Below are 13,705 nucleotides of genomic sequence, written 5' to 3'. Positions count from 1 at the left end.
CTTTGAGCCAGTTTATCCTCACAAAACAAGAATTGCTCCTCCCTTTCAACTTCACAACCATGGAGTCAAGATAACCCCCACTAAATCTCAACAAATTCAGGCACCAACTGGATTTGTGTAAAAACTAAGGGCTAGAGCAATAGTACAGAAGGTAGGGTGTTTGCCTTACATTCGACCAACCTAGGTTTGATCCCCAGCATCCCATATGGTCCCCCATGCACTGCCAGGAGTAATTCCTGAGTGCAGAGCCAGTCCTCAGCACTTCTGGGTCTGACCCAAGAAGCAAGAAAACAAATAAACAAAACAACAACAACCAAAAAACCCCCGAAGAGATGGTGCCTGAGACCTGAGGTCAGAACTGAGGACTCGGGAAGAAATCAAACACTCTCCCAAGATGGGCAGAGATAACTTCTGATTTGGGGTGAGAGTTTCAATCGGAAATAAATTCTGCTGCCATAAGCCAAAAGCGAGTGCAGAGGCAGCTCCTGGAGGCCTTAGAGCAGAGCTCACACTGCCCAGGCTGGCTCTGACCGGTCACTGTGGACATCTCAACCCACGATTCCTGCAGACTCTCAAGATCTTCACTCATGAGGTTAGATCTGGATGCCAGCCCACCTGGCCAGGCCCTTGGCCAGATCTGGATGGCCATGTTGAAGTTTCACCAGTTACAAATCATGGGTGGGGAATCTGAGCTCTGGAACTTTGCAAAGTATGTGGATTCAAACCGTGGTCTGGTTGTTTCTAACCCATATGAAAATTAACAATCGCCTTAGCTTGGGCAGGGTGGGGGGTGTCTAAGTTTTCTTCTCTGTTAACAGACAAAATCATTCAACCTATAATAAGCCACTGCAAGGATTTAATAAATTCAAGAATAATGAATAAAGCACAGTATATAGCTCAGACTGAGGGTTCAATTCCTATGAGGCCTAATTTCTTTTTTTTTTTTTCATGTTCAATACATTTATTTACTTTCAAAGTTTTGCTGTATTCTAGGGATATCCCAAGAACAATGGGCATGAGAAAAAAAGAACAGTGAGTCCCTTATAGGTGGTGCCTATGCGATTTCATCTATTTGAAACTCTGAAGAAGGAAAGAAGGTCTCACTTCATGGGGAAATCACTGGAATTAGAGAACCCTCTCCCCCCAGTTTTCAAGGTCCACCAGCAGGAGCTGGTAGGAGCCTCAAATGTCTTTCTGCCCAGATTTCCTGGCAAGATGTTTATCTCCCATAGCCCCACCTGCTTGTAGCACTTCAGGATTACCATAGTATGTAAGTTACTCCTATTTATAAGCCAGAGAGAAATAGATCTCTTACTGGCTGCATGGAGCCCTAACTTCTAAATGAGGGACCATTACCTGCCTCAGCCACTATAATATCTGCTGTGTCACCTTCCTAACTCTATAATCTGTCCCTTCAGGACAGTCCTCACATATTGGCCAGAGTGACTCCAGCCCTGTCATGTTTCTGCTCATGTCCTCTCAGGGGAGAGCACACCCTCGTTAGCCCTGCACACTGGCCCTCTCTCTGTTCCCTGGGCTCCTTCTTTCAGTGCAATGCTCCTTGTTGTTCAGCTCTCACCTCAGAGCAAAGCTTCCCCTGATCTTCTGCCCCTTCTGCTTTGACACACTGGGCCCAGTGAGCACACTGCACCAGCAGTCTTGGTGTCATGGTGTCAGTTCTGTTCCAGGTGTCAGGGCTTCTCCAGAGCAAGGGCTAGCAGGTCTGGCAAAATGCTGATCCCTTGGAAACTTGAGTTGGCTGAGAGCAAGCTGAAAACGCACGGACTTTCTGAAAAGAGGATAAATAAATGCATTTTGTGCCCAAGGGAGTAGGACTCAAGGCATGTCACCTAAGGGGTAGGAGCATTAGTATGGAGGACAACAGAGGGTTCAGGTATTCCAACTGCTCTAGCTGTTTCTGTGTGGAATGCACTAACAACATCTGACCCTTAAAGATGAAAGATGGGGTTACATAAAAATGCATCCCAGAGCCAGAACTGAAATGTCAGTCTGATCAGAACATGGCAAGACTCAGGGATTCTGGGGAGGCGGGAGGGAGGAGGCATCCTACTAAAGCCCTTGCTTGAAAGGGAGTAAACAGTGATCAAGAGCATGACTTTGAAATCTTTCCAGTTTGGGAGGCCAGATATTCTGAGAACTCAGGTCAGATTAAATGGTGATGTGCACTTCCTGGCCCCAGCCACTCCTGGACCAATTAAGGAATAGGAGCTGCCTTTCATTCCACTCTCAGCTCAAGAGCACAATCAGGATGCAGATGAACCCCTCTCCCTCTGGAGGAGCTTCCTAGAATGCGCTTCCTCAGACCTGCACAATGTCCCCTGATTAGCTCTCTGCTCCCCACAGAGAGAAGGGCTTCAGCTCCTTGGGGGTCGCACCATCTCCCCTAGCCGCTTTCTGTCCAGGCCAGATTGCAGGCTTATCCCACCACTGGAAGTCTTTGTTCTCATCCCCCCGCCCCCACCCCAGTGGCATTAGCTACTGGATTTCCCAGCTGAATTCATTTTGTTATTCCTGGCCCCTGGCCCCAGCCTCCCTGGGCGCCCTCTGCACAATGGCTTTAGCATGACTGATACAGCCTAGTGGAGGCTTTTCAGAGAAATGAAGCACACGGGTTTTTTGTGGTTTGAGTTTTTTCTTTTTTTGTTTTTTTCCAGTTGTGAGCATAATATTTTGAAGTTGAAACATGTCTTTATTCAGAAAACTCTTAATTTGCTGAAAGTTAAAGCCTCATACTTGCAAGTTTGGGGTTAAATATTATGCTTAGTAGGGTGACCTGATATATATATATATATATATATATATATAGACCCAAAAGAATCCAACTAGCAGTGCATTGCCTTGGTCAGACTGCAGGAAGTGCAGCACGTGCCTCAGAGTCTGGGGCATGGCAGCACTGCCGGACCTCTCTGAGCACTGGGGATGGTTAGACACAGGCACACGGGTCCCCAAAGAGCAGCCAAGGAACAAGCCGAGAAACAGACCCGAGGAAGCAAGAAGCAAGAAGCAGAGAAGCAAGCCCTTGTGCCAGCCTCCCATACTACTCCTGATACTACAAATGCAAAGTGCTCTGAAGCCCTCATGGACCCTGCGCTCCTCTGGGACCCTGCCAAATTCCACTCCCACTCTTAGCCAGAAGGAACAGTTCTGATGATGTCACTTGCTCCTGGATGCAGCCTAGACCCTTCAGACAGGTCCCAGGTGTTAACTTTTTGCATTTTTATCTACTTGTTTCAATGTCACACCCCCTTTACTTGCACAGAAGTCCCCTGCTTCTCCCTTCGACACTGGCTAGTATTTGGGAGATACTCAGGAGACTACCAAACCCAAAAACAGTGTCATGAAGCAAACAATCTGTCTGACCTTTGTTTTCAAAGGAAGGAAATCTTAGACAGCTAAGGTTAATGGAAAGGTTGTCCCCTCCAAAGAAGAGAAGACAACAAAGAGGCATAATTCATTCTAGGGGGTGCAAAGTAGAGCTCAAAAACTGGAAAAGCTAAAAGAATACGAGAAGCTGCGTATTTTTCAAAGAACTTAAACTCCGTCAGAACACAGGAAGAAGTAGAAGAGATGAAAACGTGTTGAGGGGGAAGAAGAGACATATGGGAAGCAATGGGGAGCAGGGGCCAAGGGGGCTTGGGTACATGGGTAGGTGCAGCTGAAGATCCAACCATGAGTCAGCAGGAGGGAAACAAACTACAACCACCTGAGGCTGCCAGGGATGCAGATTGGCGGGAGGACACCTGGGGCCGGGGAGGAACGCGGAGGCTGGTTGTGGGACTGGTACAGAAACGTGTCTAAAGCTCAACTATGAATAATTTAGTAAATCATGCTGCTCTTACAAAATTAAAAATATTTTAGAAGAACATAGGAAGGACTAAGCAATACAATGCCAGATTGAATACTCTATCTTAAATGAAAATGTGGAAGGCACAAAGAGAGAAAATCCTGCTCTTTATGAAGAAGCATGAAAAGGTAGAACAAATGTATAGGTACAGGATCAAGAAGGCTAAAGCAGAGTAGAAGAGGGGACTCTCAAGGAACATCAAGGTAACATTTTTTTAATTATATAAGAAAAAGGAGGAGAACCAAAAATAATGTTGCCTCTATGGGACGATGGGGAGGAATTGTTAGCAGATGGTTATGCAATGGCAGAACTTGCTCTTCCTTCAATAGGAAGGAAGAGATGGGGAGGGAGAAAAACTGTCAGTAAAAGTACAAACACTGGAGGTAGCCAATCCCATTCTAGCCCAGGCAGCATGGGGCCTCCTGATCATCGCTTTGACAACTGTAGAAACCCCTAAGCACTTCCAAGGGCAGCATGGGTGATTCCCAGCACCCAGGACGCAAGCAGTATTGGAACCACTGGCTGGATTTGGATTTGGTTCAGAGGCTGCATATAACGAGGAACTGTAAAACAGAAACAGAAGCTCCAATCTCTTCAGACCAACAAGCACCCACTTCTTTATCTTGGGGATGAATATGTCCAGCAGCCTGACAGTTGACCCCCTTTCTGCCCTACAGTGTCCTTAGGACACCTTCCCAGCCCTGCCTAGGAATGTGGTGCAAACAAGAGCTACATTCTGCAGGACACACTCTTGGATGGGAGAAAGTGCCAAAGTATGTGGACAGCATGAGGAAGCAATCCTGATGTGTCTGAGACAGGGAATTCCATGGACCCTCGGTGTGCAAGGCAGAGGCACATTCTTGTGAGATGGTGCTTGAAGAAGACAGGAAGAAGTTGGGTCTTTATGCATGGCTTGAATCATAAGAAGGACTTGAAAACAAGGAGGAAATCAAAGAACAATTCCAGTGATAAAAGCAGTATGAGCAGGGTAACCTGAGTAGCAGGCCCAAGGGAGTCTGCCTGGTTACATCCACTGAATTTTTGGAAGAACTGTTCTAGGCAGGAATGAGACAGAACTGAATCAGAGTCTCAATAATATGGCATGTCTCTGCCTTCTCTCAATAATCTGGTATTCCTTTGCCTTCTCTTTCGATCTCCCATCTCGATAGCCTTCAAGGTCAAGGTTCTCCTGGGTCCCCTCTATTCAACACACACTGCACTGTAGCACTGTCCTCCCATTGTTCATCAATTTGCTCGAGTGGGTACCAGTAATGTCTCTATTGTGAGACTTCTTGTTACTGTTTTTGGCATATCAAATACATCACAGGTAGCTATCCAGGCTCTGTGATACTCTCGGTAGCTTGCTGGGCTCTCTGAGAGGGGCAGAGGAATTGAACCGGGGTTGGCCTGGGTCAGCCACGTGCAAGGCAAAAGCCCTACCCACTGTGCTATTGCTCCAGCCCATTCAACACACAATCCAAATTAAATAGACAAAGTCAATTACATATTTTCCAAATGTTAGAGTTCTTCTCATGGCAAGTTCTTCTGAATAACCCAGGACTGATATGTATGAAGCAGGAGTTTCAGGATTCATAGTAAGAGTAAGAGTACTGTCAGGATGCCTGGAACTCTCCCTACATTTCTGCCACCTTCTGCACTTAACCTTGCTATGCAATACACTATTTAAAAACTACATGATGGCTCACTGTTTCCAGTCTTAACATATTACTCTGGGCGGTCAAATGAAAGCTTGTATCAGCAGATCAAATTTCGATGAGAAAGAGAAGAAGCAGAAAACGGTTTGACCACGTGCACGGGAACAAGTCAGCTTTTCACAGGTTCGTAGATGTGAGTGAGTCTCCCCACTGCTGTTCCCCCACAGCTCAAGAGTAACAGCTATGGCAGTGAGATGCCTGGAGAACCTTGGGGCATGACCCAACACAGGTAAACGGGAGAACCAATTCCTCCCTGATTGGCTTATACTCTGCCTCCCAAGAGATACAAGACAGCATGGATGGAAAGGAATGTGTGCCGGGAAACTGTCGCTGCTTCTGCAGCTTGGTCAACACTACCCTGTGCATCTGTGCCTTGGAGGCATTCTTGTCTCTCACAGACTCCAGATGACACTCTGAATCTAAGAGATGTGAGCAGGTGCAAGTTATTAAATATGTAAAATACATATCTTCACTCACTTACAGATATATTCCCCAAGGAGTGTGGAAAGTCACCAAATATAAAGTCAGACAGGTAGAAGGAAAATTTAATGTGCAATTTTTTTAAATCTACCACACTGGAGAACAAGCAGGCTCAGCACATCAGTTTTCTGCAAAAAAAATAATGCAAGCCAATTAAAAATTCCATTTCTTTTCTTTAAGCTAATTCCTCAAGTTTTGCTAATTAGCAACTAATAGTTCTGTCATTTGAGCTGGGAAACATAAGGAAGAATATCAGTGGTATGTTTTTAATCAACGCATTTGATTCAGTGGAAGAATGAATCATACTTTCCATGAGAAATTGTAGCTGGGGAGCACTTGGGGGCAGGAGAAAAATCATCTTTACACAACTGTAAAACTGGGAGCGAGACCTGAAATCTTCAAAAAGGAGACATCTCCTGGCTGCCTTGAACAAACCAGTAGGGTCCTAGATGGCATGACTAGTGAGCCCACGAAACCCCACATAAACACCCCAACAGTGCACTTAGAAAACTTGCCTCTTTACAGTAAGACAAAGACAACAGAACACATGTTTTCTGTAACCAGGAAGGGAATAAAGTTAAGTGTGGGCCACGGTACAGAAATGCTTTCACTATTATGTCACCTGCTTTTGTAAGTTTAGAGAAGAATAAATACATGACAAGGAGTAAAAGCAAGGGGCGGTGGAGATTAGAGATATCTGAAGATATCTCTATCAGAAGAAGCAGGGGCAGAGTGAAAGTGCAGAGGGATCTCCAGGCAAGGGATGGAAGCGTTAGCCTGCTTCTGATCCAAGCAGCCCTGGTCCTCAAGTCTTTCCTTCCCACACTCTCCCCAATTATAAAGTGCCAGTGACCCTGGGTCCTGTATCAGCAGGCCTGTCAGCACCAGCGTGGGTCCCAGCCCCACAGCCTGAGTATGTGCCCTCTCGCCTTGATATATAGTCCACACACAGCTACCCGATTGGGGAATATACCCCAACAACCCTCAGAAAACATTTATGTCAACCACACATTGTAAATGTTTGAAGAACTCCTTTTCACTAGGGGATTCCTTTTTTCTATCTTACTAGTCAAACTCATGAAACCCAAAGTACTTTGAATCTTGCCTAAATGAAATTTGTAAAGATGCAATATTGCATACCCAAGTATAATAAAGTCTTATGCAATAAAAATTTTACAGATGTCCTTCTGAGAAGAAGAAGGAAAAAACTGATTTTCCCTTTTCCGGTCTTACAGGAAGCCTGCCCACACTTTAGAAATACTAAAGTTAGTATATATAGAAGCACAAATTAAGCATCTTGGAAAGTCTACATTTTCCAACCACAGAAAAATGAAGGAATTACTGCTGTGAGTGTTCACATACCCAGCTACCCTGGATTAGCGGAATCTTTTTTCTCTCCAACAGCCTGGCCAAGAACTCAAAGGAAAAAGAAACAGCCGAAAATGCTGTTTCTGAACCTTGAGTTACTGAAGATCAAGCTGCAGTGAATTTGTGCTGCAGGACTGAGACAAGACAAAGAAAAGTAGTCAAACATTCATCTCCTACCTCAAAAAAAAAAAAAAAAAACACCAAACCCTGCCTTCAGATCAAAATACTGTCTAGCCCTCTCTGTATAGTCAAATCATGTAATACCAATTTCATTATAGAACACCTAAAAATGTTCACTATATTGCTTGAAAACTAAATTTACAAAAAAAAATTCTGGAAAAAGTAAAGTATTATTCTGTCTTTGAGGTTTCTGTTTAAGACATTCTTAAGATATTTAACTTGATGGGACTCAACTGATGGTACAGCTGGTAGGCTGCTTGTACCAATCCAGTTTTGATCCCTGACACTCCGTATAGTCACCAAACCCACCAGGAGTGATCCTTGAGCGCAGAGCCAGATGTTAGTCATGAGCACTGCTGGGTGTGGCCCAAATTCACACAAAAATAAAGATATCTAACACAAATAAATAACAACGTTCTTTTCTTTTTTTAAAAAAAAATTTTTATTAGTGAGACACCATGAGGTACAGTTGTAGACTTACAAATTTTGTGCTTGGATTTCAATTATACAATGATCAAATACCCATCCCTCCACCAGTGCCCATTTCCCACCACCACGGATCCCAGTATCCCTCCCACCCCCCATCCCCCCCATCCCACCCTGGCACTGTGGCAGGACATTTCCCTCTGTTCTCTCTCTCCTTTTGGGTGTTGTGGTTTGCAAAAGAGGCAACAATGTTCTGTTCATCCCCCTACCCTGTATTTGTTAAATTTTGTTATCAAAATGAATTCTGACAAAGATTGAAATGTTAAAACTTCATAAGTCTCAAATAAAAATTTCAGATGCTTCTACTTACAATATGGAAAAATGCTGAACCATGTTCCTGGGGCCACCAAGGTCAGCTCTGGCCAGCCAGCCCTTCTCCTAACTTTATGACTTGCTGGATCCCTCCTCTGCTCACAGAAGACCATGACCTCAGTGAGGCAAGTGAGCAGTGGAAGAGAAGCAGTGACACTACAGCAAACCCCACCCACATGCACAAAAAGCATCGTGGTGACGAGGATGATGATGAAACCAACAGGAGGAGCAGAAGCAGTGGAGGGAGACAGAGGAGAGCAGCTGCCTGAGTGACTGTGAGATGCTCACCATAAGGCAGAAAACTCAGCGCCAGTGAGCAAGCTTACTGTCAACACGTCTCATCACTCTCATGGACGGCAGGGAGCGACCAGCACATCACTGTCCCAACTCAACAACCTTTGCTTGTGGGAGCCATACCATCTACACTTAGGGCTCACACCCGGTTCCATGGCAGAGATAACTCCCGGCAGTACTCAGCAGAATAGAGGCAGTGGCCAGGGAATCATACCAGTCTCAGTAGATGCAAGGCAAGTGACCTATCCCTGTACTCGCTGGACCACTAAAAAACTAATTTCCTGGGGGTCTGGACCACAGTGCTTTGGCCAGGCTTGGGCTACCTTGACAGTGCTCAGGGCTTCCTCCTTCCTGGCTCACTTGTGTTGGTGCTCAAGGGACCATATCACGGACCAAGGATCTTGATCAAACTGAGGTCACTTGTGTGTGAAGCAAGTGCTGTACTATCTTGCAGTCCCTAGAAAAGTATTCCGTCCTTATTTTTAACAATATTTAAATAAATAACCATGATTTACAACATTATTGATAGTTGAGTTTTAGGCATATATTTCAAAATCAATCAAACTACCAGTGTCAACTTGCCTCCCCTAGTGTCCCCATATCCTCTCCCCTTTCCTCATGCCTTTCCCCAACTTGCCACATTGACAAAGCACATTACACAGTTATTCACTTAGCCAGTATCTAGTTTTGAGTCAACCTGTATAATCCCCAGGGTTCCCTGACCTCATTATGTAGTAATCATATATTATGTAGGAATGTCATAATGTATGACCAATTCAAGAACAAGATTGGGATGGGTGACAAAATAGCATTTGCTCTTTGGTTACAAGATTGCTTACAGAGCATAAAGATGACTGTCAGTTCTAACAGCTATCTGAGTAACACAACGTGAAACACTGCAGAGTGGTCAGCCCAGCATTGCATGTCCATTAAAAAAAGTGATAATGAAAGTCCTTGTGCTACAGAATATTCCACAGAGCCCTGAGCAGTGAAACAGGTCCAAGGTACACAGAGAGACCCTGTGGCCTGGCTAAGACAGCATCCAAGGTGCAGCCCTCACAACAAATGGGCCACTGCAGGCTTGGTGGGGAGCAAAGGGTCATGATCAGCTGGCCAAGTCCACTGGCCAGGGGAGAAGCATCTGTCTGCTGTCCTGACCAATGATAAATTCAACTAATTACTGGGCATGTGCAATAAAAGATAAAGCATACCTTGGAAATGCAAAGTTTTCATTCATACATAAGGACAAAAAGAAAGCAATGAGACTATAGCTAATCACATAAACCTGAAGTTTTTAAGAAATAAACATACTCAGGGAATATTAATATAGGCGGGTGGTATGTAGAAATCACTCACATTTTCTTCCTGGATAGAGATTTATAAATAAAAGTACTTAGGAATGTCCTCAGAGAAAAACTCAACACTATTTTAAACTTACTTTTTTTCCTAAAAGAAAAGTCAAATAAAACAAAGTAAACCTTTAATGACAGAAGAAAAGGAACAAACATCCTACAGCCTCCTTATTTCTGCAGCTGAGTAAAACTGCAGTACACTGAAAAGCACTCTCAAAACAGAAAAGCCATAGACCTTTTGTGAAGGTTTAGAAGAATCCTGAAACTTTTACTTCCAAGTTCTTGACAACTTTTAGAGATTCTCTGTCCACTTAAAAATAAAGTTAACTTCCACCTTTACCAACAATCCTGGCTGGTCGGAGGTGGGGGGAGCAGTTCCTAGACCTTAAGGTGTTCAGGCTCTTTGATCTGAACCCTGATGAGGGAACGTTCTCCTCTGCTGCAAAGAACCTAATGAAGAGACGAAAGGAGCTTTTATCCTGGAGACTTTCTTGGGTGAAGAAAGTATGCACTGATCAGCTATCCTCACCAATCAGTCATCTGGCTAATAGCCTTTTGCCTTAAAAAAAAAATAACATTTCTGAATGGCGTGGCAAAAGGGAAATACAAACCAGTCCTTCTCTCTGAAGTTCAGTGGCTCATCTGGAATTGGAACCGGGAGGGTGAAATGGCAAGTCTATATCCTGGCCAGGTGATAAATCTGTAATCAAGAGCTACAAGGTTTGGCACCTCGAAATGAACTTCATTACTAAACAATCAAATTACTATTTTAAACTAGAACCAGGCTGTAAGTAAGCCAACCTTATATATTTTTATTTAGATTCTGTCTTTAGAGAATGCCATAATTTATTTGTTTTTCAACATCTGAAATCGTTTCTGAAATTTGATTAGTGCTGAGAAAGGAACTGCTGTTGCTTTAAGCCTGCTGGTTAAAGAAAGGAGAACCCTCCGGACTGAGGGTGTGACGGTTAAGAGAAGTTTGTTCTCCTTCACAATTAAGGGGGAAAAATCATTTAAAATGAGAGTAGTTAAAGACTCCTGCTAATTGAGCCCACTTAATAACTTCCCCCATTATCCAGTTTTCCTCCTACTCCTATTTGTCGAGGGGCAAGTCTGGGTCTAGTCTCAGGGGAGATCCACATGGATTAGTCACAGATGGACACCTTCCTGGAGGCCTCAATCTGCTTCAAAGTGTAAAGAAATGGATTTCCTACAGGAAGAATGGACAAGACATAGGAAGAGCAACAAGGAAAGCAGAAAGTAAATTAAACATTTGCATGCATTGAGACAATAAGGCACATGTGCACTGTCCCTAATCCCCAACACACACACACACACACACACACACACACACACACACACACACCCTTGCTCTGGCTCCTGCAGAGAGAATTGAGAACCACTCACGGTAGTGGGGCTCCATGTAACCGTTCCTGGGGTCCATGGTGAAGACCGCCCCTCTGTATGGTAGGGCCGGCTCTGCCAGATGTGGCAGGGACCCATGGATCTCCTTCTTGATCAATGAGGCCCGCTCATCACTAGATGTTGAAGGCTCCTCGCTGATCTTGCTGAGCCCTGGAACACTTTGTGGCTGCATGGTGACTGCGTTCCTTCTCTCTCTGTGGTAGGTCTGCCCAGGACTTTCATCCTCTGAAGGAAGAATGAGAAAGGTGTTAATCACTAAAAAGGTGAACAGTCATTAACTGTGTCCTCCACATAAGCCTCTTCCCAAAAGAAGCTCTCCTTAAGTTTGGCGACTTCAAAAGCTACATCATAGTGAGAGAGTCTCAAGTCAAAACTGTCTTTCAGAAACAAGGGTCCAAAACATAAATCCAACAACTGGGGGTTGTCAGGACGAGCCTGTTGTACTGAAGCCTGAACATCCCAAGAGGCTCTGCAGCCAGTCTTGCCAACATCCCGCTGGGGTCCATGTCCACTCTGAGATGTACCAGTCAAAGGTCACATGATTTCAGTGTCCCCTGGTCTCCCACAGGAAGCTGAGCCTGCGGCCAGGGAACTTCGCACACTTAGACACATTCTGGTGGGGCTCCAGGATACCTGTCTCATCAGAGGATGTCCTGAGAGAAAGGGATCCCAACATGCCTTCTGTTTTTTTAGCTTAAGATATAAAACTTGAGTGATATTTAAAAGAAAGTCTGGAATGGAACAAGAAGCCTGCTGGCTACAAAGGATAGAACTGCCTACTGTGGGACCCTGCAGCCTTCCGGACAGGCCTCGTGAGTGGGCCTGAGCAGAGCAAGGCTGGTGGCCTGAGGAGAGGGCTCTACGTGTGAAGAGGCATCAAGACAGTTAGCACAGGGGCCAGATAGTCCTGTGCATCAAAAACAGTGTGACAAAATTCCTGACCCAGTTCCAACACTCCAGTCTCTTCTTCTAGAACTTTCCATTTAGCTACCACCATTTTCTGCAGATATGATTGGATGACCTTCCAGTAATAGATCCAAGAACTGAAAAAAAATTAACAAAGTGTAGATCTGAATCTACAAGAAGTGACCCAGTATCTGCTGGAATCACACACACTCGAAACTATGCTCTTCCAAACAAGCTCGCGAGGCAGTGCCGGGAGCTGTCTCTGCCAATGCCCAGACCAGCATCTCTCCCAAAGCTTCTTCCCGTCAGCAACTGTGTATGTACTTAATACACTGCTGCATGTTAGATGGATTCTGAACACATCACAATACACAAACTCATCTTTTAAGCATTCCATACAGCAAATATATCTGGCTGAGAGTCACTTAAAAACGGAAAATATGTATTTTTTAGCAATATCACAGCTCCTCATGCCAATTCAAAAGAAAGTATATGCATCTCCTCAGACATGTGTAAAAACACAAACTATGTCAACAACTTCTTTGCTGTGACTGATGACTTGAACTACTTAAAGCCAGTAGCAACTTTGGTTTTTCACCCTATGTCTGAGATTTGAAGGAATAAGCCATGATATTTTTTTCACCTGGCAAATAATTTGTAAAAATAGAACAGATGATGAGGTATGTTTTGGTCTTTGCAGTAAACTTGCTGACTAGCACAGGGCAGTTGTGAAACACTATTTTCATACTGTTCTGTACATTATTCTCACTCAAAATGTTGTAATTATCAGTTAAATTCTAAATTTAATCTATCAAGTGACTAATAAAAATTGTGCAATCTCCTTTTCCCACATTGATTTTTATAGAAGCAATTGAAACCATGCTTTCAGTAATTTAAAAACAAACTATAAAAAAATCTTACATTTTAATTTTCCCTTTTGACAAATACTTTCAGTCACGACTTCATTGGCAGTAAAGTCACAGGCTATAAGAATAAGAGCTATGCAAGGGTTTGCTTTATGCAAAAGCAAAACCATATCAAAAGCACTAAAACTAAAAGTCAACTTTATAAAAATTCCTATAACCTACAAATGTCTCAATCATATTTTCCACTAATTTGCACTCTGTATAAAGCCTTTATTTCAAACTTCAACCTGAAGTGACCTTCAGCACTGAGGTGTAAATTCTGTAGAATGGATCTTCATTTAGAAAACCAGAGCCCTCACCAAGGGGCTGGACACATCATTAGCTTGCTGGGGGAAAGAGGAATAACCAGAGGAATAACCAGGCTTCACTAATCTGATCAGGGCTAAAACAGGATTC

General features: G+C 44.0%; 1 protein-coding gene across 1 annotated transcript in view; it reads right to left on the bottom strand.

Annotated features, from left to right (window-relative positions):
- GLI3 (GLI family zinc finger 3) overlaps window positions 1-13,705 on the bottom strand; it is a 318,421-nt gene that overhangs the window by 210,142 nt on the left and 94,574 nt on the right. Inside the window, exon 3 of the mRNA XM_056113391.1 lies at window positions 11,460-11,702. Within this exon, the coding sequence (XP_055969366.1) occupies window positions 11,460-11,702 (243 nt within the window). The remainder of the gene's footprint in view (window positions 1-11,459; window positions 11,703-13,705) is intronic.

Source organism: Sorex fumeus, unplaced genomic scaffold (assembly GCF_029834395.1).
Source record: "Sorex fumeus unplaced genomic scaffold, SorFum_2.1 ptg000020l, whole genome shotgun sequence".
In the NCBI taxonomy this organism is placed as follows: domain Eukaryota; kingdom Metazoa; phylum Chordata; class Mammalia; order Eulipotyphla; family Soricidae; genus Sorex; species Sorex fumeus.
This window is presented reverse-complemented; position numbering and strand designations above follow the sequence as displayed.